Here is a 20,378-nt window from a genome sequence, read left to right as displayed (position 1 = left end):
TTTATTGCGAGAGTGAGAGAATGAATGAAATCATCGGATGACAGAATAGCATTTAGGATGCGTGTGTGTGTCAGAAGAGAGTCTGGAGATTGGTGATAAAATGTTAATCAATCCTTAATGGCTTGAATGTTTTCACTGATGTATGATTATATCTATCTATGCCCGAAACTATTACAATTAACAATATAGAATTAACTAGCTTCCTTCCTCTGAATTATCTAAAGCACAAAACAGAATTTCACAAGAAAATGCAAGAAAAGCCAATGTCACTGAAATGTCAAGTCTACCAGCCGGCTTTCTCCCACAACATCTGTTTGCTCCTTTTCTAGCAAACCCATGAATAACATTATCCTAAAATAAACTTCCTAAAATAAAATTACCTCTCATGCATGAGAAACTGTTTGTGTGTGCCGCTTTCCATTACAATGTCAGATAGAAGGCTAATTTTATTCTCATTGTACAAGCTTGCACTACAAGACGTGACAAGAATAGTCTAGAATAGGCTCTAGAAATGCTGCACAATTTATAAACCAGGGAGAGAAAGAGAAAGAAATGTGTTCATCTTTTATCAAGCTCTTGGAATATAGTATGCTTAAAGAGCTCTATAAATAGCAGGGTCATCATCAGCACAAATACTGCATACAAATCTATAAATTCCTCTATAAATCCAGCAGCAAGGCAAACCACTCAGTAAGAGTAAGTAAATAACACAGTGCACAGTAGATTTTTACCCACTTAATCCACCGACAGTGACTCATGCAGACTGTGGAGGAATTTTAGCTCAAATGCCTTCAAATACATTGAAGCACAATACAAAATACTGACATGTTTGTTTGTTTAATGGTTGACAATCCGTTCAAATTAAAAAGCATGGTAAAAGTAAAGGTTTTGAAGTTAGAAAATGACCATAATTTCACTGCATTAGTCAAAACTTGAACAGACAAAATAAACACCGCTGCCTGCTGCATCTCGAAAATTACACTACAAGAGCAGTGAGAGCTGTAAAAATGAAACAATGTGCTGAAAGACACTAAAAGAGCCAAAAATTTTAATAATTATAATAATAATTATTTGTTGTCAGTTAATAGTTATTTATAATTTTTTTATATATATAAAAAAGTGCTACTTTAACACTTTTTACATGTAAATCGAAAATCAAGTCTTGTAGATACAATTTTCTAATATAGCACTGAATGCATCTGACTATGTGAGAAAAAAGGGGCTGCATTTCTTTCTCAACTCATAAAAATTAAAATATCACTCTTGTGGGTCAACAATGATGTTTGGATCAATCATTTCCATTAGAGATTGATTGGGTATGGGTATATTAAGCATACATTTTATTGAGTTGTTATGATAATGTGTTTTTATTGTTTTTATGTTACTTTTTTATTGTGCAGTTTTATTGCAACCCTGCCTGCAAGCCTGCTTTCCATTTCAGGACAATAAAAGTTGATGGTGTGAGTTGTGACTAATAAAGCACTTTAAAGTGCAAAGTGTCCATGTTAACATAAACAGGAGCCTCAAAAAGCTTGTTTCATTCCATTTTAATATATAAAGTATGTAAAACTACTGAAACTTGACATTAGAAAACAGCATTTTTACCCAATAGCCACCCTGCATGCAGAAGCAGAAGCAGTAGCAGAAACAACTCATTCGTTTGGTAGGCAGGCTTGAAAAAAGGTGCAATCGGAGCACATTGATTTTCCCTCATGTTAAAAAGCTTTTATTGACATGGCATTTTCTCACCAGAGAAAAGGTTACGGCAGAGGAGAGAAGAGAGGGAGGGAGAAGGTGAAACATAAAGGGATACAAAAGAGATGCAACTCTGAGCTTCCTGTAAATTCAACCCACTTTAGCCCACTTTGGTGTGTTTGAAGTACTGCCTCTCATTCACACACACACACACACACACACACACACACACACACACACACACACACACACACACACACACACACACACACACACACACACACACAAAGATGTGACTGACTCTAAAAACCTTGAAACTCTGAGAGAGACAGCATGAGAAGCCCCTATTTCTTGCAGTGCACAAAACATTGGGGAAGGAAAGGAAGAGAAAGACTCAAGGACATACTGCATTCAGAGCACATACAACTAATATAAAGCACTGGGGTACAGACACACAGGCAGCGAGACTGACAGACAGACAGACAGACAGACAGACATATTAGAACCACGAGAAAGCCAAGTCTGGAAACCTTCATCACCTTTACAGGTTTGCTCGTAATGATAATCTCTTTGTGAAACATCGTAATTTCTCCATAAAAAGTCATAAAGCTTCACAGTGGCTTCGTCTCTGGAGAGCCAGATGATGCCTTACTGCTGACACAGCACTAAATCACCACGCTCTCCCTCCTCCTCCTCCTCCTCTTCCTCCTTCCTCCTCCTCTTCATCCTGCTGTGTTTTTAATGGAAAAACACGCTCACTGCTCATTTCCCAATATTTCTACCATATATTTCCTCTCCCATATCAGATTTGACCATATATCTTATAACTTGTGTTGTATTTAGCGAATACTGCTTATCATTTCAGAACACTTTCAACAGTGTGCTATTAAAGCACACGGGTAAAACTATTTAAACATGCACACTTGTAAGACAAAAGGCTCGGAAAGGAGAATATGACTCATTATTCTGGCCACTTGAGGCAGCCGAAATATACTGCAAGTACACATCGACCATCATCACCTTGTTAGCGAACATTGCTTATTTACACATCCAGCAGTTATGCAGCAACATAATGATTCATTTGGAGTTGTGTCTGCAGCCACCTGGTGAATGTAAGTCCAGTATTCACTGTCTTATAGCTACTGCTTCACCAGCTAGGTGCTAACTGTTTCTGTCTGCTGTTTGGTGCTGAGCTGGTAGTGTACAGGGTTTTTTGCTGCTGCTGCCGAAAAAACAACATTAAGAGAGCAGCGAGCATGAACCTAAACAGTAAGGCTGGACAAATAATGAGCTGAAACTTGATATAAAGCTCTGTAAAGCTGAGGAGAGCTGCAGATTCAGGTGATTATTATCTGTAGTATCACTATGAGCTGCTTTAAGTGCCTTCTTTCTTATTGTATATTTATGTCATATCAAATCAAAAAATAATGCAAACAGGGTTACCAATCAAACTAAGAGTGTTCCCTAAATTGAAAAAATCTTTATATGTATGGTGTAATTTAGTTATAATGGTCCATAAAACATATTACAATTCATTATATGGGATTGTAGGCTTTAAAAATAGCTCAATATTTGTGGATTCTCTGTTTTGGCTTCAAATGCCACATAGACAAGAGGTCCTAAAAAGAGCTCTAAGTGGAAAACTGGAGTGGTATGTGATGTGCCTGAACAGCTGGATACTGAAATTTCAAGGACCATGAAAGACGGAAACAGAGAACATGAGCTGTCACAGCATCGACTTGGAAGAGGTCAAAGTCATCAAACAGGAGTCAGTGTCCGGAGAAAGATCAACGAGGCCGTTTATGTCCCACCTGAGACCATCTTTGAACAGAGGTGTTACGATCTTACCCTAATACACAACCTTATCACAAGATGATACTTGGCTAAAAACATGACAGTGGCAAGGCAGTTTGCTTTCTCCTAGATGAGAGGCAAACATAGAACATTTGACACTGTTAATATATGAAGATGTAGGCAGAAGGGGATCCGGGCGGTATTTTCTTGTCTCATTAGCATGTTGAATTTTATTCAGCTGTATGACTGATGCAAAATCTAAAACACAGCATGAGAGAAGCAAGTTTGGATTAGATAATGTTATCATTTCCTGGAGGGGAAACAAATTTGTTTGCCCTTGCACAATGACAAATAACAAACAGATACAAGTCCGACCGGTCACAGCAGACAACATATTAAAGACATACTGTCATATTCAAATAGGGCATTAGTGTAGCACAGGAGGCACTTAGCCACAAACTTAAAACAACATATTGGATATATATTTTATTAATAAATGAAATGTCAGGCACCCTGGTAGCTCACCTGGTGCATCATCCAAGGCTGACTCCTTGCTGCATGAATCTAAATCTGACCTGTGGCCTTTTGCTGCATGTCATCCGCCCCAACTCTCTCTCTCCCTCTTTCCAGTCTATCTTGAGCTGTCCAAGGCCCCAAAAATAACTACATAAAAGGCTAACCATAAGTGACAAGGCTAAAATTGGAGCCACAAAATAGGCATTAACTGTGAAATAAAACCTTAAATATTATGTCAAAAATACAACCTGTATCTAAACTATAAGCAAATATCACTGCTCATTCAAAAGTTTCACAGCTGTGGGCAAAAAAGACCGTCTAATTATTTTTGTGGAGCATCTTGGCATCAGTAACTGGTCACTCGATGCACTACATAAAAAAAAAAAAGCTGACCTTTAAACCAATTCAACTGCTTTTCTGATGAATCCAGAGACAAACCAGTCATAACAAACATATCAAACTCTCATTTCCTCTTTAAATTTCTCAACACAAACATGAAAAAAGGTGCAAAATAAAGATGAAAGAAAATTTAAAGTCACTGTAAAAAAAAAAAAATCCAAGGATTAGATTCAGACATCACGTCAAGGACATAAAGAGATCAAATGTACAACATCTAATGCCTGAAATACAACCATAACCTATGCTGCACCTGCATGTAAATATCCTCTCTTGTACCTAAACCCCTAATCTTATCATACTGTTACATTCAATCTCTAAACTCTCTACATCAGATTCTGCAGTAATGCAGAGCTCTAAAAATATCTCTTGTTCAGTCTCTCTCAAGTGATTTCTGTCCGAGGTGACACTGCAGACTGTCAGTGTGTCTGACAGGACGTATGTGTTAATGTTCATAAAATTCAGCAAATTACAGGGTCTTGAAGGAAAGTTAAGTGCTGATAAAGACGCCCGTCGTCTGTCTCTTTCTCTCACTCACACAGACACACACACACACACACACACACACACACACACACACACACACACACACACACACACACACACACACACACACACACACACACACACACACACTTCTTACCCAGTCAGCATTTGTACTGCACCGTTGTGTTCATCATTAGAGCTTCTGACTGCAGCATTAAAAGTGATAAATGTGCACTGTTAGCTATATGTGACAAATGCTTCAGACTGCATAAATCACTTGTTTGACAGAATCAAATGATTAAAATGGTGATGAATTGAATGAAGGTATGTATATGCCACAAGTCCAACCTGAATATTTGCTATAAAGGAGAATAAACGTCTTAAATTCTGCCAATGATCTCTGGCGGCTGCAGAGTCCATTACAGCCCATAAAAGTATTGGATGGATGAACAAAATAATGATATTCTTACTGTGTTTTTTTTATAAAAGAGCAAAAAATGCCCAAGTAAATGGGCTCCTTCCAAAGATTAACATGTTTATATTTTGCTTGTTTAATCCATAGAAAAACTAAAGTGTAAAAACAACTATCTGTGGTCATTACAGGAGTTTCATGTGTAAGACTGTTCCTTAAACTAATCGTCTCCAGCTTCATATTTAGCATACAGACACGAAAGTGGATCAATATTCTCACCTCACTCTCTGCAAGAGAGCGAATAAGTCAAAATATCAATTCAAATGTTATTCAAGTGGACATTTTGACCCAGATGGAAGGCCAGAGGGTCATAAAAATCTTTCCTGTGCACGTCATTATCCAGACTGAATTTAATAGCAATCTGGCCCCTACTTGTCAAGATATCTTGCTCTGAATGGACCAGCAGACACACTTTGGCCCTCCTGCTGGAAAAGCAATAAAATCGGTGGTATAACATCCTGAACCCAGAGCGTTTGAACACCCGGCTTCCCTCTGAGGGCCCAACTCTCTCCAGTCCATCTGCTGGAGCTTCCACCCAATCAATCTCAGTTATGATTTATTAGATTTACTGTCAGGTTGAAAGTTTGGCTCATACAGTGTGGAAGGTTTTATTTTCCTGTTTATGCATGGTTTGTCAGTGAACACAGCAGTCTGCTAATCACACAAACGACAGTAAAGAAGAGCAAGTCCATACCTGTGGTTTTCTAACAAGGTTTCAAGGAGATTCGAGGATCCTGGAGGTGTTTCCCGCTGTGGAAAAAAAATGTGGAACACTGGATTTCACTTCACACTACAGCCAAAAAAAAACGGTTTTGATCAGCGTTTCACCCCCTTCTGTTATCTTCTAACTCTCCACTTGTACCGTCTGAGATAACATACTGAACATAAAATACATAAACAGGGATAAATCTTCAGTTTTTGTATCTTTTTTAAAAATATATTTAACCTGAGGTTTTCATCATCAGGCATAACATACATTCAAACATTTGATTAAAAATGTAAAATTAATCTTTTAAGAACATGAGAGAGACTGAGGCGTCTTTATGACAAAACCTTTATGAAACGAGGGTCTGCGATCTAAAGCCGACACTCCCTAGTTTGATTGCATGAAACAACCTACAACGACTGGTTTTCACATCTTTTTCACCGTGTTCGTGGATTGGACCCTTGTCATTCATGGCTGAACTGTCGTTACTTCTCCAAAATAGTAGCTATTATTTTCTTATTAATTAATCTGGTGATTACTTTTCAATGAAGCGTTTAATCATTTAGTGTATGAAATGTCAAAATATAGTTGAAGAAATCCCCATCACAATTTCCTAGTCTTAAAATTGGTTATTTTTTTGACCAAAACCTAAAACTTTTCAATTTAAAGTACAGTTATATAGTATAAAAGTAGAGGGGCTAATTAGATAATGTTTTGCAATTTTGCTTTAAAAATGATCAAAATAGTTGCAGATTAATATTCTGTCCAGTTGTGATTAATTTACTTTTACAGCCAACCATGTTGCAAGGCAAAATTCCTAAATCTTTAAACAATGTGACTTTGGTAGCTTTTTAATTTTACGGGTCTGCAATTTCCAAATGATTCCTTAATAATTTCAAAGGAGCTTCCAAGAAAAAAACTATGTAATGTGGTACAACGTATGCATAAAAGAGAAATGTCCTTAAAAGAACTGCTCCATTTAAACCCAATGATTGGAAACTTTATTCACCATATACGTATGTTGAATGATTGTTATGAGCTATCCTGCTGATGAAGACTCTAATTAACTGGAACCAGTTGTACCAGTTGTTTTCCGCCCTGTAGTTATGACCAAATTACCAAGATTTCCCAGGAAACATCTCAGAAATGATTTGGAAATTACAAATATATAAAAAAACATTACTGATGTTGTTTTTGGTCTTTGCAGAGGAAATCTGTTCTTTTGCTTCAATGTGGCATCAGAATACAGAATAACTTCCACAGAGCTACATTAGGGGAACAGTAGTGTCTTGCTCAAGGAAACTTCAGCAGGGTGGACACTAACAGAACACACACACACACACACACACACGTGCCATTTTACATGCCACCAATCTGTCAACAATCACAGGTACTAGTGGTAAATACATTTCAGCCATAAACTCAAAATATTTGGAAATGCTTCAAGTGTCAAGCAGCTTTGATTGGACATAAAACGACAGAAAGTGATTTTTTTCCCTTAGTTTTGGCTGCTTCCATCTGGTTCTAAGCTGCCAACTGAGCCCTGAGAGAGGTGAGCCGCTGTGGAGTGCAGATAAGGCTCCACCTGCCAGCCATGCTCATCACTGTTTGTGTGTTTGAGTATGTGTGTGTTTGTCTGATCCTGTGTGTATAGGTGTGTGTGTGTGTGTGTGTGTGTGTGTGTGTGTTCCTATCCCAGGTCTGCCAAGATAAGTGGCTCTCAGGAACCCAACCGTAAAATCTGTGCTACACTAAACACCCAACAGAGATCGAGTCAAACAGTAGAAAGGAAAAATAATTTTTTTTATTCTGAAAAACATTTTTTTCAGAATAGACTGAAATATAAAATAGGTAAACAGAAAGGTAATTTCCTCTACAGCAGCAATAGAAACACTTATCAGCTCTCTACTGTGTGGTAACATTCATTAAATGACTGGCAGCTGGCCTGAGGTCTGGGGAAGCCCATTTACACCACAGAAGTCCCTGACAAAATTATGAGAAAGATTCTTGTAATTATGACCTACTATCATATAATTATGACCTGACATGTCATAATTGTGCCATAAAAGTATCTGATGATTTAATTTCTCATAATTCTGAGAGACCACAAAATGATTGTACATAATAATGATCTGATACTAAGTCATAATTATGAGTAACAATCTCATACCTATGACTTATTTATCTATGATTATAATTTTGAGGATAAATGAGATAGTATTTTGTAATTATGAGGTACAAAGTCAAAATTATGATCTCAAAATGATGTGATAGCCTTAAAATGATGTAATACTAAGGCATAATTATGAGAAACGAAAGGTATCTCACAATTATTTCCCATAATTATGGGATACAAAGTCATAAAAACCTGAGTTATCATCTCATGATTACATTTATTCTGTGTCTTATGAGAAACCATTCTGAGACAACATATCACCATGTCTGAGATACAAAGTCATAATTATCAGACCATTGTTATATACAGACTCAATTATTTAAAGTTTTCTCATAACTATAAGAAAAAAACACATAATGAGAGAAGGAATAGTGGAAATGGAGAGGTCTGAGGGGAGTTTCTCTCCTCATTGAGCAACTAAAACATTAAGTACAACCTAGCAACGATAATCCTGGTTTCCTTCTTTTTTTATCTCGTAGAGGTAACAAAGAAACATCTCTTTGTTTTTACAAATAGATTAAAACCACAGGCTGATCTCTCTTTACAAACACACAGCACACATACAGTAAACAATACATGACAGATCATCTGTCTTTGTATTGCTGTTCACACTAATAAAGTCTAATAAAGTCTATTTATCTCTTCTTCAGAGAGGCACCATAACACTATCTCCCACGCAGCTCCACACCCAGACAGAAACAAAACATTTCTACTTACATTCTGCTGAGAGAATCTCTCTGCTGTGTCTGCAACTCTCCATTTCTCACTCGTTTTGAGGAAATTACAGGAAGTGTAATAGGAAGTTGCTTCGTTTTGTGCACATGTGTCATGTTCCGTTGTCGCCTGCCTCTCCAAGACTCTTTGAGAAATATTATGAGGACAACTGGACTCAAACGGACACTCCGATGGGCAGAGACAGGGTGTGAATGAATGTGTTTGTTTCAAGAAAAGGAAGCGGGTATACCACGAGCCACAGGTCATGCCTGTAGCAGCATGAAGAAGTGTGTGTGTGTGTGTGTGTGTGTGTGATCTTATGGTGCAACCATGACAAGAACAGCAGTGACTAAACTTCTCATCCTCGTGATCCTCGCCTTTATCATCTGCCTCCCAGAATTCTTCAGATTGTATGAAGGTAGGTCATCCAGGCAGCTGTGGATGAATTGTGTGTGTGTGTGTGTGTGTGTGTGTGTGTGTGTGTGTGTGTGTGTGTGTGTGTGTGTGTCTGTGTGAGTGAGAGAGACAGACGACGGGCGTCAGTTAACAACATTTTCCTGCTTTAAAATGGAAGAACCGTGGCTGTGCTTTGGCTCCGTTTTGCTATAAGTTATGTTCAGACTTTATATCAAACGTCACCCTTTAAAAGAAGCCAACTTTATGTTGTTGAGTCACTTTGTCCTGTTTCTTCCTCTTCATGTAGACTCTCTAATTCAACCTTTCTCTCTCTGCCTTGAGCTAAAAGTCACTCCCAAATATAGCTGCATACAACGCTGACTGACAGCTGCTTTCAAAACGTTTCCGTATTGCCTTGAAAAACTTCTCTTTTTGAGAGCAACTTGCCGTTGTACTATGTGCACATGTTCACCATCAATAGTTTTGCTCTTTGTCTGTGTCTGTCTGTGTCTGTCTGTGTCTATCAGATATAAACTGGAGGCAACTGCTCACATTTTGAGATCTTCCTCTGATTTCTGACTTTTTTTTGCCTTTTTTCTGCTGAGAAATCCTTCTGTATTTTCTGTTGTTCATTCTCTTTCTCCTTTCAGCATCAAAAGTTAACTTCCTCTGTCTGCCCTACCGACCCTGTGAGCGAGGGAATCAGGTGAAGACGGGGGGAAATGGGAAGACTGTGGATGCTGAAATTAGGAGAAAGGATATGTGTGACCCTTTACAGACTCCAGAACTTGATAAGTGGGAGAAGACCTGCACACAACAGGGTCAAAGCAACATGACAAATCCTGCATCAGACCCAGAAAGGAAGTGGTTCATCTGTGAAACAGATATGGACATGGAAGAATTACACAGAAACATCTCATCTTCAGGTATTGAACAATTTTCAAAGATAAGCTTTTGTTGTTTTTACCCATGAAAGTCCAGACTGAAATATGTATTGGATGGATTATAATGAAATTCACAGAGGATGAATCCTAATGACCTCGGTAATCCCCCTGACTGTTCTTGAGGTTGATATTTCTGGTTTTCGCCTCATATCATTTTTAAGAATCTCCAAGTTAAACTTTGATTCATATCATCAAAATCTTAATCTGACCTACTGAATCAGGACCTTCCTTATTTGAAGTATAGGAGGCAACAGCTGTTAATATAATGTGTCATTTAATGGACATTTAATAGCCTGTATTATGCTGCTTACTTCAATGTTAATGTTTTAGGTTGTGAACACTGATTAGGCTGCCACTAAAAAACTGTTTTCTGCTTTCTTAGCTAACAAAAGATATTTGAGTTGAAGTGGATTTTAATTTTAATTGATAAAATGTTACAGAAACCCATCCCTAGTGCTAATTAGCAAATGTAGCCAGCAAGTGGACTTTTGAGCGCAGACTGCAGCTTGTAATTATGTCAGTTTTTTAATCTATCTATCTATCTATCTATCTATCTATCTATCTATCTATCTATCTATCTATCTATCTATCTATCTATCTATCTATCTACAGCTTTAAAGGTACATTTCGAGGTGTCAGTGGAGCTTCAACTCAGAGATACAGAAACCTCGAATCTCACCTTGTACGGCTGCAGTGATCACAGCTCCTTGTACCTCCACCCACCTGAGGAGGACGAGGAAGAGGAGGAGGAGAAGAAGAAGAAGGGTGATGAAGGACAGGGGAAGGCATTTTACTGCTGTCTCCCTGTCCCGCCCACCCCAGAATCAGCCAATCAAAGCCGATGTCTCCTTTGGCTCTCCAATCAAACAGTTTGGACTGCAACAGCAAAGGAAAAGCTGCCATGGAAACGGACAGCGAAAGGTTGGTGCCGGGATGAGAGAGCAGTGCTTTCTTTTGTTCCCTGAGTGGTCAGTGTGGCTTCACTTCAAGATTGGGGAGGAGAGGAGACAATAAGAGACCAAGAAGTTGGCCAATCAGTTTTCATTTGAGCTGAAATTGATTCAATCTCAGTCCACAGTGGAGCCATTTTTTTCAATAGAACAAATTTCCCTCAGTTCTTCTTCATGTGACTCAGCTCTGTGACTTTGTGTCCCTTCCTCTGTCTGTGCTGTGTGATCCGAGATCCGAAAGTTACAGTTCGTCTTAATCTACTGTATCTCCAAGGCTGCATTGATTTTGGCGTCCTTTACTGCTATTCAGCTCTCCAACACTCCCCCAAGCTTACAGCTTCGACTCAAGTCATATTTTCCAGTGTGCGTTGAAAGCTGGATATCCATCTCACTTTAATTTTTCATTCCAATTTCCACCAAGCTTTTCCATACCCTCCCTTTCTGTTTCTTTTTCCTGGTCATATTTGTGGGTTTATCTTTTGACTCCTGCTATTATTTCTCTTTTGTGTCATTTCTGCCTCTGGTGTTTCTTTTCTCTGGTTGGATTTATTTCTTCAGTTTATTTTCTTCTCTTTCCTGCTCACCAATTACACCCGCGTCACTGTATCTCTTTTTAGATAAGAATTTAGTCATTATGTGCACCTCTTACGATGAGAAGACTTTAAAGGTTTTTTTTTTTTAGCTGAAACATTTAGTTGATTAATTAACTGATAAGACGACTGAACAATCAACAATAATACCAAATACCTGACAAAACAAACAATTCAAAACAAGAATTCTTCTCATAATTGTGACATCTTTTGTGCTTTTTTTGGCATTGTATAGACTCACAAATGTATTGTTTAATGAAAATAATAATTGCTGCAGACCTTTTCTCTCTGCTTGAACCCGCCTTTATCCTCCAGATGAGTGGCGGTGTGTGTTCAGGGTGCTCTGGCTGGCTCTGCTGTGTGTGGTGCTGCTGACTATTGTCACAGCTGTGTTCAGAGAAATCTACAGGGGGAGATGCAGTAAGACACACACACACACACACACACACACACACAAACACACACGCTGAGCTTGATCTTTTGAAGCTGACCTGAAAATGTCTCTTATTTTTGTCAGAAAAGCCCAAGGTGCAGCCTGTTGGTTACAGATTCACTGGTCAGCTGTTAAACGGTAAATTACAATTTGTGCCCTCTGAATTTTAAATTTTTTCAAGAACAACTTTCTACTCTACTTCACATTTTCTTTGTTTCCCCTAATGGCTGTTCACTTTTGCCTCTGCAGAAAAAACAAACTTCTTTCTTTTTGTTTTTGCATGCATGCGATCTATAGCACAGTTCCGATGACTTTAGCTTAAAGTGTCTGATGCTGACTGTATCAGAGCATCTTCAGCTCAGCCCACTTTTCATCGTAATAGTGAGAAAAGAACACGAAAGATAATTATGTGTCATTACCTTCTGTGAAAAGTGCCCATGTGAGTCAGTCATTTTTCAGAATTATTATGTTTTCTCCAAAGATATGAGGAAACCATACAGACTTAATTTTTCAGGGGAGGGACTCGTTATAAAATGAGTAATACTAAATGTTTCTCATGATCTTTGAACTAGATGGTGAGAAGCAGAACGCAGAAATCACTCACAGAGGTAACTGACTTTGATAAATAACACAATAATACTACATAAACTCTACAAAAGGTCTTATTTTGATATGATTGTAAAATGTATATTCTAATTACCTTTTATAGGGAGCCTTCACTCCAATGGGTCCCGGTTTTGGTCAGGTCAGTCCCTAAATGCATACACACGGTGTGAATGAAAATCATATGATTAATCTGTTGTTTGAGATCTTTGACAACTTTTTTTTTAATGGACAGCTCTGTCTCCCATTCAAGAAGTTGACAGTCAAGGTAATGGCACACACACACACACACACACACACACACACACACACACACACACACACACACACACACACACACACACACACACACACACACACACACACACACACACACACACTAAATTAATCGGATCACATGCTCAAATAATTCTTTCACTTTGTGTATTAATGGTCTTCAAACATTTTTCAGATGACATAGAAACTCTGATGGATGGAAATGTCGACCACTGTTATACAGGTAAACTCGTAGTTTGAAAAAGAGGGAAAGATATAGAAAAGGAGGAAAATTCCTCTGTAATGCAAACAGGAATATTAGTGGAATATTAACTTTCAATTGCCATATAAACAGCTAGTAGGAATATTGTCTTTTTTCGGAATAAAGGCATAACCGGAATATTTTGTGCATGTAATGACACCTGGCAGGGGGTAAAGGGAAAGGGCTGGTTAAATATGTAACGGGCTAATGAAGGAATGAGATGCAGGTGAGGACGGTCAGGTGACTGCAGAACAGCTGAGGGAACAGGTGTGTAAATGGGTGGAGCAGTCAGGTGATTGGGAAAAGGAGGGAAAGTCATCAGACATCTGATGGATGGGTGGAAAATATGTATATATATATATATATATGCATCAGAATGTATTTGTTGATAGTATTTTGTATTGATAATAGCCAGTAGTTAAACTGAGTACTTTCAACCACTGATATTTTACTAAACAGTACCTCCATCCTTACTTTTACCTGATACTCTACCTGGTTTATGTTTTACTATAATTTGTACTTCATATTAAGTGTTTATAAGATCATCAGCACGGTTGAAGCCTGAATGAAATGCACTGCAACAGGAAATCAAATGTACCTCATGCTGAGTTAACCCAACACTGACTCTTTTCACTGCAATATAACTCCAGTCTGTTTATTATATTTTTTTATCTGGTCTATATTTAGCAAATCTGCATCATCGCATCCCTCCACCTCCTCCCTCATAGAGGAGCAGGCCTGGTGACAGAGGAGCAGCCAGAGGAGCACAGAAATGGACTTAAAGTGCACTGGAGGAAATTAAAAATGACTGCTTCAATTACCAGCTGCCTTTAAGGGGAAAATAAAAACATCTGAGGCACATGAAGATGGTTAAAATATTTTTATTTTCAACATGTCATCCTCAAACAGTCTTAGGGCACTTTATTAGAAGGGAATCTTATTACATTAGTAACCTGTCCAAACCTAACAATAAATGACTTGGCTCTCAAACATTTTTCATTCAGCATTACAAATCATTTGTAGGGTGAAGACCACAGCTGGTAAACAGCCTTACCTCATCTGGCTCTAGCTGAAAGGAGCCAAAACAATTACAACAGGACAGAAATATATTTTCTTTGCTTAATATCTTTCTTGCCACTGTCAGTTTATCTCCAAAAGGAAGTAAAGTAAAGTAAAGAAGGGGAAGCAAGTACTTTATCTCTTCAGAGATCAATGTATCTGGGGGCTGGAAGCTTAGAGCCAATTTAACACTGGATATTAAAAAACATATGCACTGCAGCATCGTTGGACTGCTGCTGAAACTCCACAGGTGGTTGAAGAAAAAGGGAAAAAAGGAAAATGGGAGATGAGATATAGACCTCCGGGGGGCAAGAAGTATCTGAATCTAAATCCTGTCAGCATTAAAAACTTTTATTCAGGGAAAGTTGGAATACAAAAACACCCACATATCTCATGTCTTCATCAAGGTGTTCAGATTCTCTCATTTCCTTTCTTGCCAATAGTTAGATGAGCAGATCGATACCATTTCACATCTGTATGGTAAATATGTAGCTAGCAGCCAGTTAGCCTGACTCTCTCCAGAGGTATCAACATCCACCATCACTAATCAACACATTACCAGTATATCTTGTTTGTTAAAGTGGCTATAATATATTTATTTTTTATGATAACGTATCAAATCACAATGTGAAAGGGGTCGCTCGTAATGATGAACCTACAAAGAATTACCACCTGTATCTGCAGCTCCCCTCTGCTTTATGGAGCTTTATACTGAGTTTCAGCTTATTGTTTAACTGTTCACCATATCAAGGATTCAAGGTTATTTAACTGTAATTTACAACTCATAGTTGTATAATGAAATTCATCTTTTTTCTGCTGAACCCAAGTAGCCAAAAGTTCAGTTACTGCAGGTTTAAATCTGTACTACTTCCTGCACATTACCCCCTGTAACATTGTTTATGACGACGATACAATGTGCTAATAAAATATATTTGTACAGAACCAGGCTAGCTGTTTCTAGTCTCTGTGTTAATCTATAAACAGCTGCTGGGTGTAAGTTTCTGTTTATCATACAGATATGAGAGCGGTTATCGATCTTATCTAACTCTTGCATGAAAGCGATTCATTTAGTAGCAGCACAACAAAAGATAATTAGAGATGAATTCACCTACATTACATTGTCAATGTACACGAGAAGGGAGAAGGAGAACTAAATATTTCCTAATTTAAAGTATGAAGATCAGATTTTTCTTTCAAATCAAACTGCATAAGAGTAAAATATAAGGTAGTGTTTCTTCATATAATTTAACATAAAAAAAACAAGCATAGTGTATAATCACTAATACTGGCATTTTGTCTCAAACCAGATTAGAGCAACTTCACTAGTGTCAGCCAATGCTCTTTCTATTGAAATAACAATGGACCATAAGGAGTGCAAAGAAACTTAACATACATTAACGTAGAGTCCCTTCAACACAATCAGTAATTTTCTGTTTTTGGTTTAGCCTTTGGAGACAAAAGAGAAACATCTTGGTTGGTTAGAATCAGTCACAGCTGAGCTCGAATTAGCTCTGAACGTTATTTGGTTCCTCAACACAAAAAAATCAACTGCTAAATAGAGTCAAAATAACAATCAGAGATACAACGAGGAAGAGACACACGTACACATACATACATGTGGGTCACTTCTACGTGTAACTACTTGTTAAATTGTTATCTTTAAGATTATATTATGTATATATAAAACATCTTCTGCCTGTTGCTATGGCACTTAATGGAGATTTAAAGCACTTCATCTGGAATAATCTATTCTCTTTACTGTACAACAATAGATACATTAAGACAAGCAGGTGAGCAGGTAGCGCGTGTGTGAGTGTGTGTGAGTGTGAGTGTTAGTGCTGTGTCTGTGCGTCTGGTTCTGTGGTGGACCGACAGTGCTGGCTCTGGATGTGGGAGATCTGCAGGACAGGCAGAAGCAGCTGAAATGCATTCTGGATGTAGTTGTTACTGTTGGAGCCCTGCAGACAGAAGACAGAAACATCATCGTCATCGTCATAGTCATCATCATCATCATCATCATCATCATCATCATCATCGGTTACAGATGTGTATTTAAAAATATACCAAAAGGGAAAGGTAAAAATGAGTGTACAGTTGAGTGTAGTTATTTGAAGTTTTCCACACAGAGGGAGTGAAAATAATATAATATAATACAGATGTATTCTAAGTGTAAAATGGTCTTTAGCGCACCAAAACATATAAGCAGCATGAGAACATGTAACATATATAACAAGCACAGAAACAAAAACCTCACTGCATTATTAAAAACACAGTACAGTAGTAAAAAGTGCTCACTAGTACAAAATACTAAAAACAAAGCATGTTGATTGCACTTGGAATTAAATGTATTTGAAGTATATTCTATATATTATTATATATGTATATTATATAAAAAGAATAAATTTTTAATGCTTTTTTCTTAATTTACAAACATCTGTTTACACGTCTCACCTCGTTTCTCATTATCAAGTGAAACATGATCACTTATCACATTCGTCAGAGTCATTATTAACACATTCTTATCAGTCATTATCAGGCTGAGACTGCTACGTCGTTAAAGTCCTTCATCGTTACTGGATAATGATCAAAATCATCAGAGGAAAATATCTGTGCATCTCACCTCTAGCAGCACACTATCTACCAGTGGATTCAACTCCTCTGCTTTCCTCTGGCCCTGAGAGACAGAAAGCCAGAGATGAGAGACAGGAAGCAGCAGTGAGCAAAGATGTAAGATATAGGTTGGAAAAGACAAAAAAACTACAAAGACAAACATTAAAGGATACTGCTGTTGATATTTTAGATTTTTTTCTCATTCTCGACAAAAAGTGTGATATACAGCTGCTTTAATCCTCTGCGCCAGAGACCTCAATTATATTCTCGTACTACTCTAAACACATTAACGAGCCACACATTTCCCCCTAATTGCAAGGGAAGAAGCTGTTGTTGCTACTTGCCAACAAGATACTTAAGTAACAAAGGATGAAATGTGAAACACAACATGACATATTATACATACATATACATATTATTTAAAAAAAAAAAAAAAGAAGCCATTTTTCATGCTCAGTAAGACCCAGTGGCCTTGAGGCTGAGACCTACAGGGATGTTGGTTTTGTATTTTTGGGATTGTATGTAAATGTAAACACCAGCCTTCTCCTTTAACACCCCTACTATTCATACAGACACACACACACACACACACACACACACACACACACACACACACACACACACACACACACACACACACACACACACACACACACAATCCTTCTCACCTACCCCAACAAGAAGCAGTGTATCAGAGAACTTCTTGGCCAAACACTCCACCTCCTTACACATGGCGCATGTCAACCTGGAATAAAAAATGTAGGTTTTTAGCAAGAAAGCCTCTCACTTGTGTTTTCATCACTTTAGAGGACATTACACTGACTTACATTCATTCCCTGGAGACTTACACTAATCCTAATCCTAACACTAACCACAAGTCTTCCCCGTAAAACGTAATGATTTAAGTTGTGGGGGACGAGTCCCCACAATGTGCCTGTATAAGAACAGATTCATGTCCACCTGGTGAGGATGTGTGCCTGGTCTTTGGCTGGTTTCTCCAGCTCCTGGCCGTGGAGGATTAGCTCTGCCACCTTGTGGAGCTGCTCAATACTGCGAGCCGTCACTTCTGCCAGACTGCCGACTGATGACAGGTAGACAACCTGGAGACAGGGAGACGAACACACACACACACACACACACACACACACACACACACACACACACACACACACACACACACACACACACACACACACACACACTAACTATTAAATACAGTCAGCCTGTGACAGCAAAGGAGGGGGAGATTAAATTAAAAAGAAAATAAAGAAAAACTGTCATTGTTGAGTCGACTTCACCTCTACAGATTTGGGGTCTTTCTCTTTCTCCTCTTTTTCTTCCTCTCCTTCCTTCATCTCCTCCCCCTCGCTCTTTCTCTCCCCCTTCTCCTCCCCGTCTTTCTTCTTCTCCTCTTGCTCGTTCTCTCCAGGTGAGGCATCTCCTCCCGGCTGGTCCTCCGTTTCCCTGCCAACCGTCTCTGTAGTGACAGGCTGTTCCACCTCGCTCACCCATTCATGGGCCCTCATCCGAGCCTGGAGATGCATAATTACCACCCATCAGCTCTGCATGGTGAGAGATCGCCATCCTGATGTATGCTAATCAGATGCGTATACACGGTTATATGCTAATGTGGGTGCTATATATATATATATGAATTTGAATATGCAGAAGGACTTCAAAGGCGATAACTTTTACATGACTTATGCAGCAGGGGACAGTGGATGTTAAAAAAGAGTTGTGTCTCTCTGTGTGTGAGGACAAAGTATCTAATAATAAAGGGAGAAAACTGAGGAAAAGGTGATGGCATTTTGCAATTTAAGGCAAGAATTAAGTTTATTTTGAGGGTTAAGGGAAACTGATGTACTCTGAGAGGCTTTCTGTGTTTGTTACTAAGTTTGTCTGTGATGATCGATGAGTTATTTTATAATTAATGGTTGTAATTCACTGTTTGGGGGGGGGAGTACCTTCATTCTCTCACTGGACTTTACTTCTACGCACTAATTTTCTACATTTCCCAGAATACTGGTTTCATGCAACAGTTGGTAGCACTAACAGTGCAATGTATTATTATTTAAATGTGGAAACAACAATAGCTACAGAAAATGTTTGAAAAACTAACCCTGGTGAGAAACAGTAGTATAAGGAGTCAGGAGAATAACCAAAGTGACCTTTACAATGCTTGTTTTGTCCAAACCTCAAAATTATGATAAATAAATTAAAATAATTGAAAGGAAAAGCAGCAAATCCTCATAAATGTGGAACTGGAAGCACAAAATGTTTTGCATGAAAAATTACATTATGATATTTTGACATTATCAAAATAGTTGCCAATTACTTTTCTGTCAAGTGTGTAATTGACAAATTTACTTAATTTGTAAAGAAAATAAAGCTGTCAAATAACTGTAGGTTAAAGTATTTCTTTGTAAGATTGTTAAGAAAAATGCTATATAAATAAAGATAATCACATTATTATTATTACAAAGTGGCACAAAAAGACTTTAAGTACAAATACCTCAAATTTCCTAAAACCACTGGTATTAGGAAATTAATTATGAATCAATGAATGTGTGAATGTGTGAATGTGACTCACCTTGTTGAGTTTGTCTGGCGTGGCAGCAACATGAAGCTCAAACAATAGCTCAGTGAGAACGCTCACAAACTCCTCGCCATCAGCCGCTGGCAGAAACACACACACACACACACACACACGTATACCACATGTTAGTATACTCTAATCTACACAGTTAAAGGAATAGATGCAATAAACTGTGAAATTAGAGCAGATTTGTAGCACGTGCAATTGTTTGATTTCCCCCATGCTGAGATCATAATGATAATTTTCTTGTTTGCCTTCAGCTAACAGCACAACAGAGACTTGGTGCACTTCGGATTCTTGTTTTCGTGCCAAATTAATTCAAACGCCTGTATATAAATTAGAATTAGAGCTCAATGTGCACGGCACACATGCAGATGTAATGTCTTGATCTGACAGATAGTTTCTGTTGGTTTTGTTTTGAGTCTGTGATGTGATGTGAATGTGTCAGTGGCCCCGAACACCAACACTGGATCAGCCACCATATTTAAACCCTCGAGGTAAAAGGGACACCAGTCTGCTTTGAACTCTGCACTGCTGTGACATCGCCTCAGGGCATCTGTCGCACAGTATAACTTTACATATAGCTTTTAAAATGTAAAGTGACAAGAAAACCAGAAAACCTGGCATCACGTGGCGTCCCCTCGGCACTGGATTTCACTTTGGTAGAACATTTTCCACTTCGTAAGCAAGAGACAACGACAGGAGATAAGAAACAAAACGCCTCC

At 38.2% G+C, this 20,378-nt stretch overlaps 3 protein-coding genes across 6 annotated transcripts in view; 1 reads left to right on the top strand and 2 right to left on the bottom strand.

Annotated features, from left to right (window-relative positions):
- The window catches only part of klhl5 (kelch-like family member 5), a 50,423-nt gene extending 41,201 nt beyond the window's left edge, over positions 1-9,222 (bottom strand). Inside the window, exons 1-2 of one of the 2 annotated variants that reach the window (XM_051386203.1) lie at positions 8,959-9,222; positions 6,054-6,109 (exon numbers count right to left, since the gene is read on the bottom strand). In XM_051386203.1, coding sequence (XP_051242163.1) covers positions 6,054-6,109; positions 8,959-9,222 — 320 coding nt within the window. The remainder of the gene's footprint in view (positions 1-6,053; positions 6,110-8,958) is intronic. The other variant, XM_051386205.1, reaches the window with a different exon arrangement.
- A 1-nt stretch (position 9,223) lies between these two features.
- On the top strand, positions 9,224-14,253 carry LOC127355400 (uncharacterized). The gene is made up of 10 exons (XM_051386212.1): positions 9,224-9,373; positions 10,002-10,277; positions 10,908-11,216; positions 12,151-12,255; positions 12,353-12,406; positions 12,841-12,876; positions 12,978-13,013; positions 13,107-13,139; positions 13,323-13,370; positions 14,076-14,253. Exons 1-10 carry the CDS (start codon positions 9,286-9,288, stop codon positions 14,114-14,116), a joined length of 1,026 nt encoding a protein of 341 aa, XP_051242172.1. The 5' UTR covers positions 9,224-9,285; the 3' UTR covers positions 14,117-14,253.
- The window catches only part of fam114a1 (family with sequence similarity 114 member A1), a 13,353-nt gene continuing 7,228 nt past the window's right edge, over positions 14,254-20,378 (bottom strand). For all 3 annotated transcript variants that reach the window (XM_051386206.1, XM_051386207.1, XM_051386208.1), the window contains exons 8-13: positions 19,648-19,733; positions 18,356-18,589; positions 18,018-18,157; positions 17,730-17,802; positions 17,068-17,121; positions 14,254-16,405 (exon numbers count right to left, since the gene is read on the bottom strand). In XM_051386206.1, the coding sequence (XP_051242166.1) occupies positions 16,280-16,405; positions 17,068-17,121; positions 17,730-17,802; positions 18,018-18,157; positions 18,356-18,589; positions 19,648-19,733 (713 nt within the window). In that variant the 3' untranslated portion in view covers positions 14,254-16,279. The remainder of the gene's footprint in view (positions 16,406-17,067; positions 17,122-17,729; positions 17,803-18,017; positions 18,158-18,355; positions 18,590-19,647; positions 19,734-20,378) is intronic.

Source organism: Dicentrarchus labrax, unplaced genomic scaffold (assembly GCF_905237075.1).
Source record: "Dicentrarchus labrax unplaced genomic scaffold, dlabrax2021, whole genome shotgun sequence".
Lineage (NCBI taxonomy): Eukaryota > Metazoa > Chordata > Actinopteri > Moronidae > Dicentrarchus > Dicentrarchus labrax.
The sequence above is the reverse complement of the archived record's forward strand: the minus strand, read 5'-3'. Positions and strand labels throughout refer to the sequence as shown.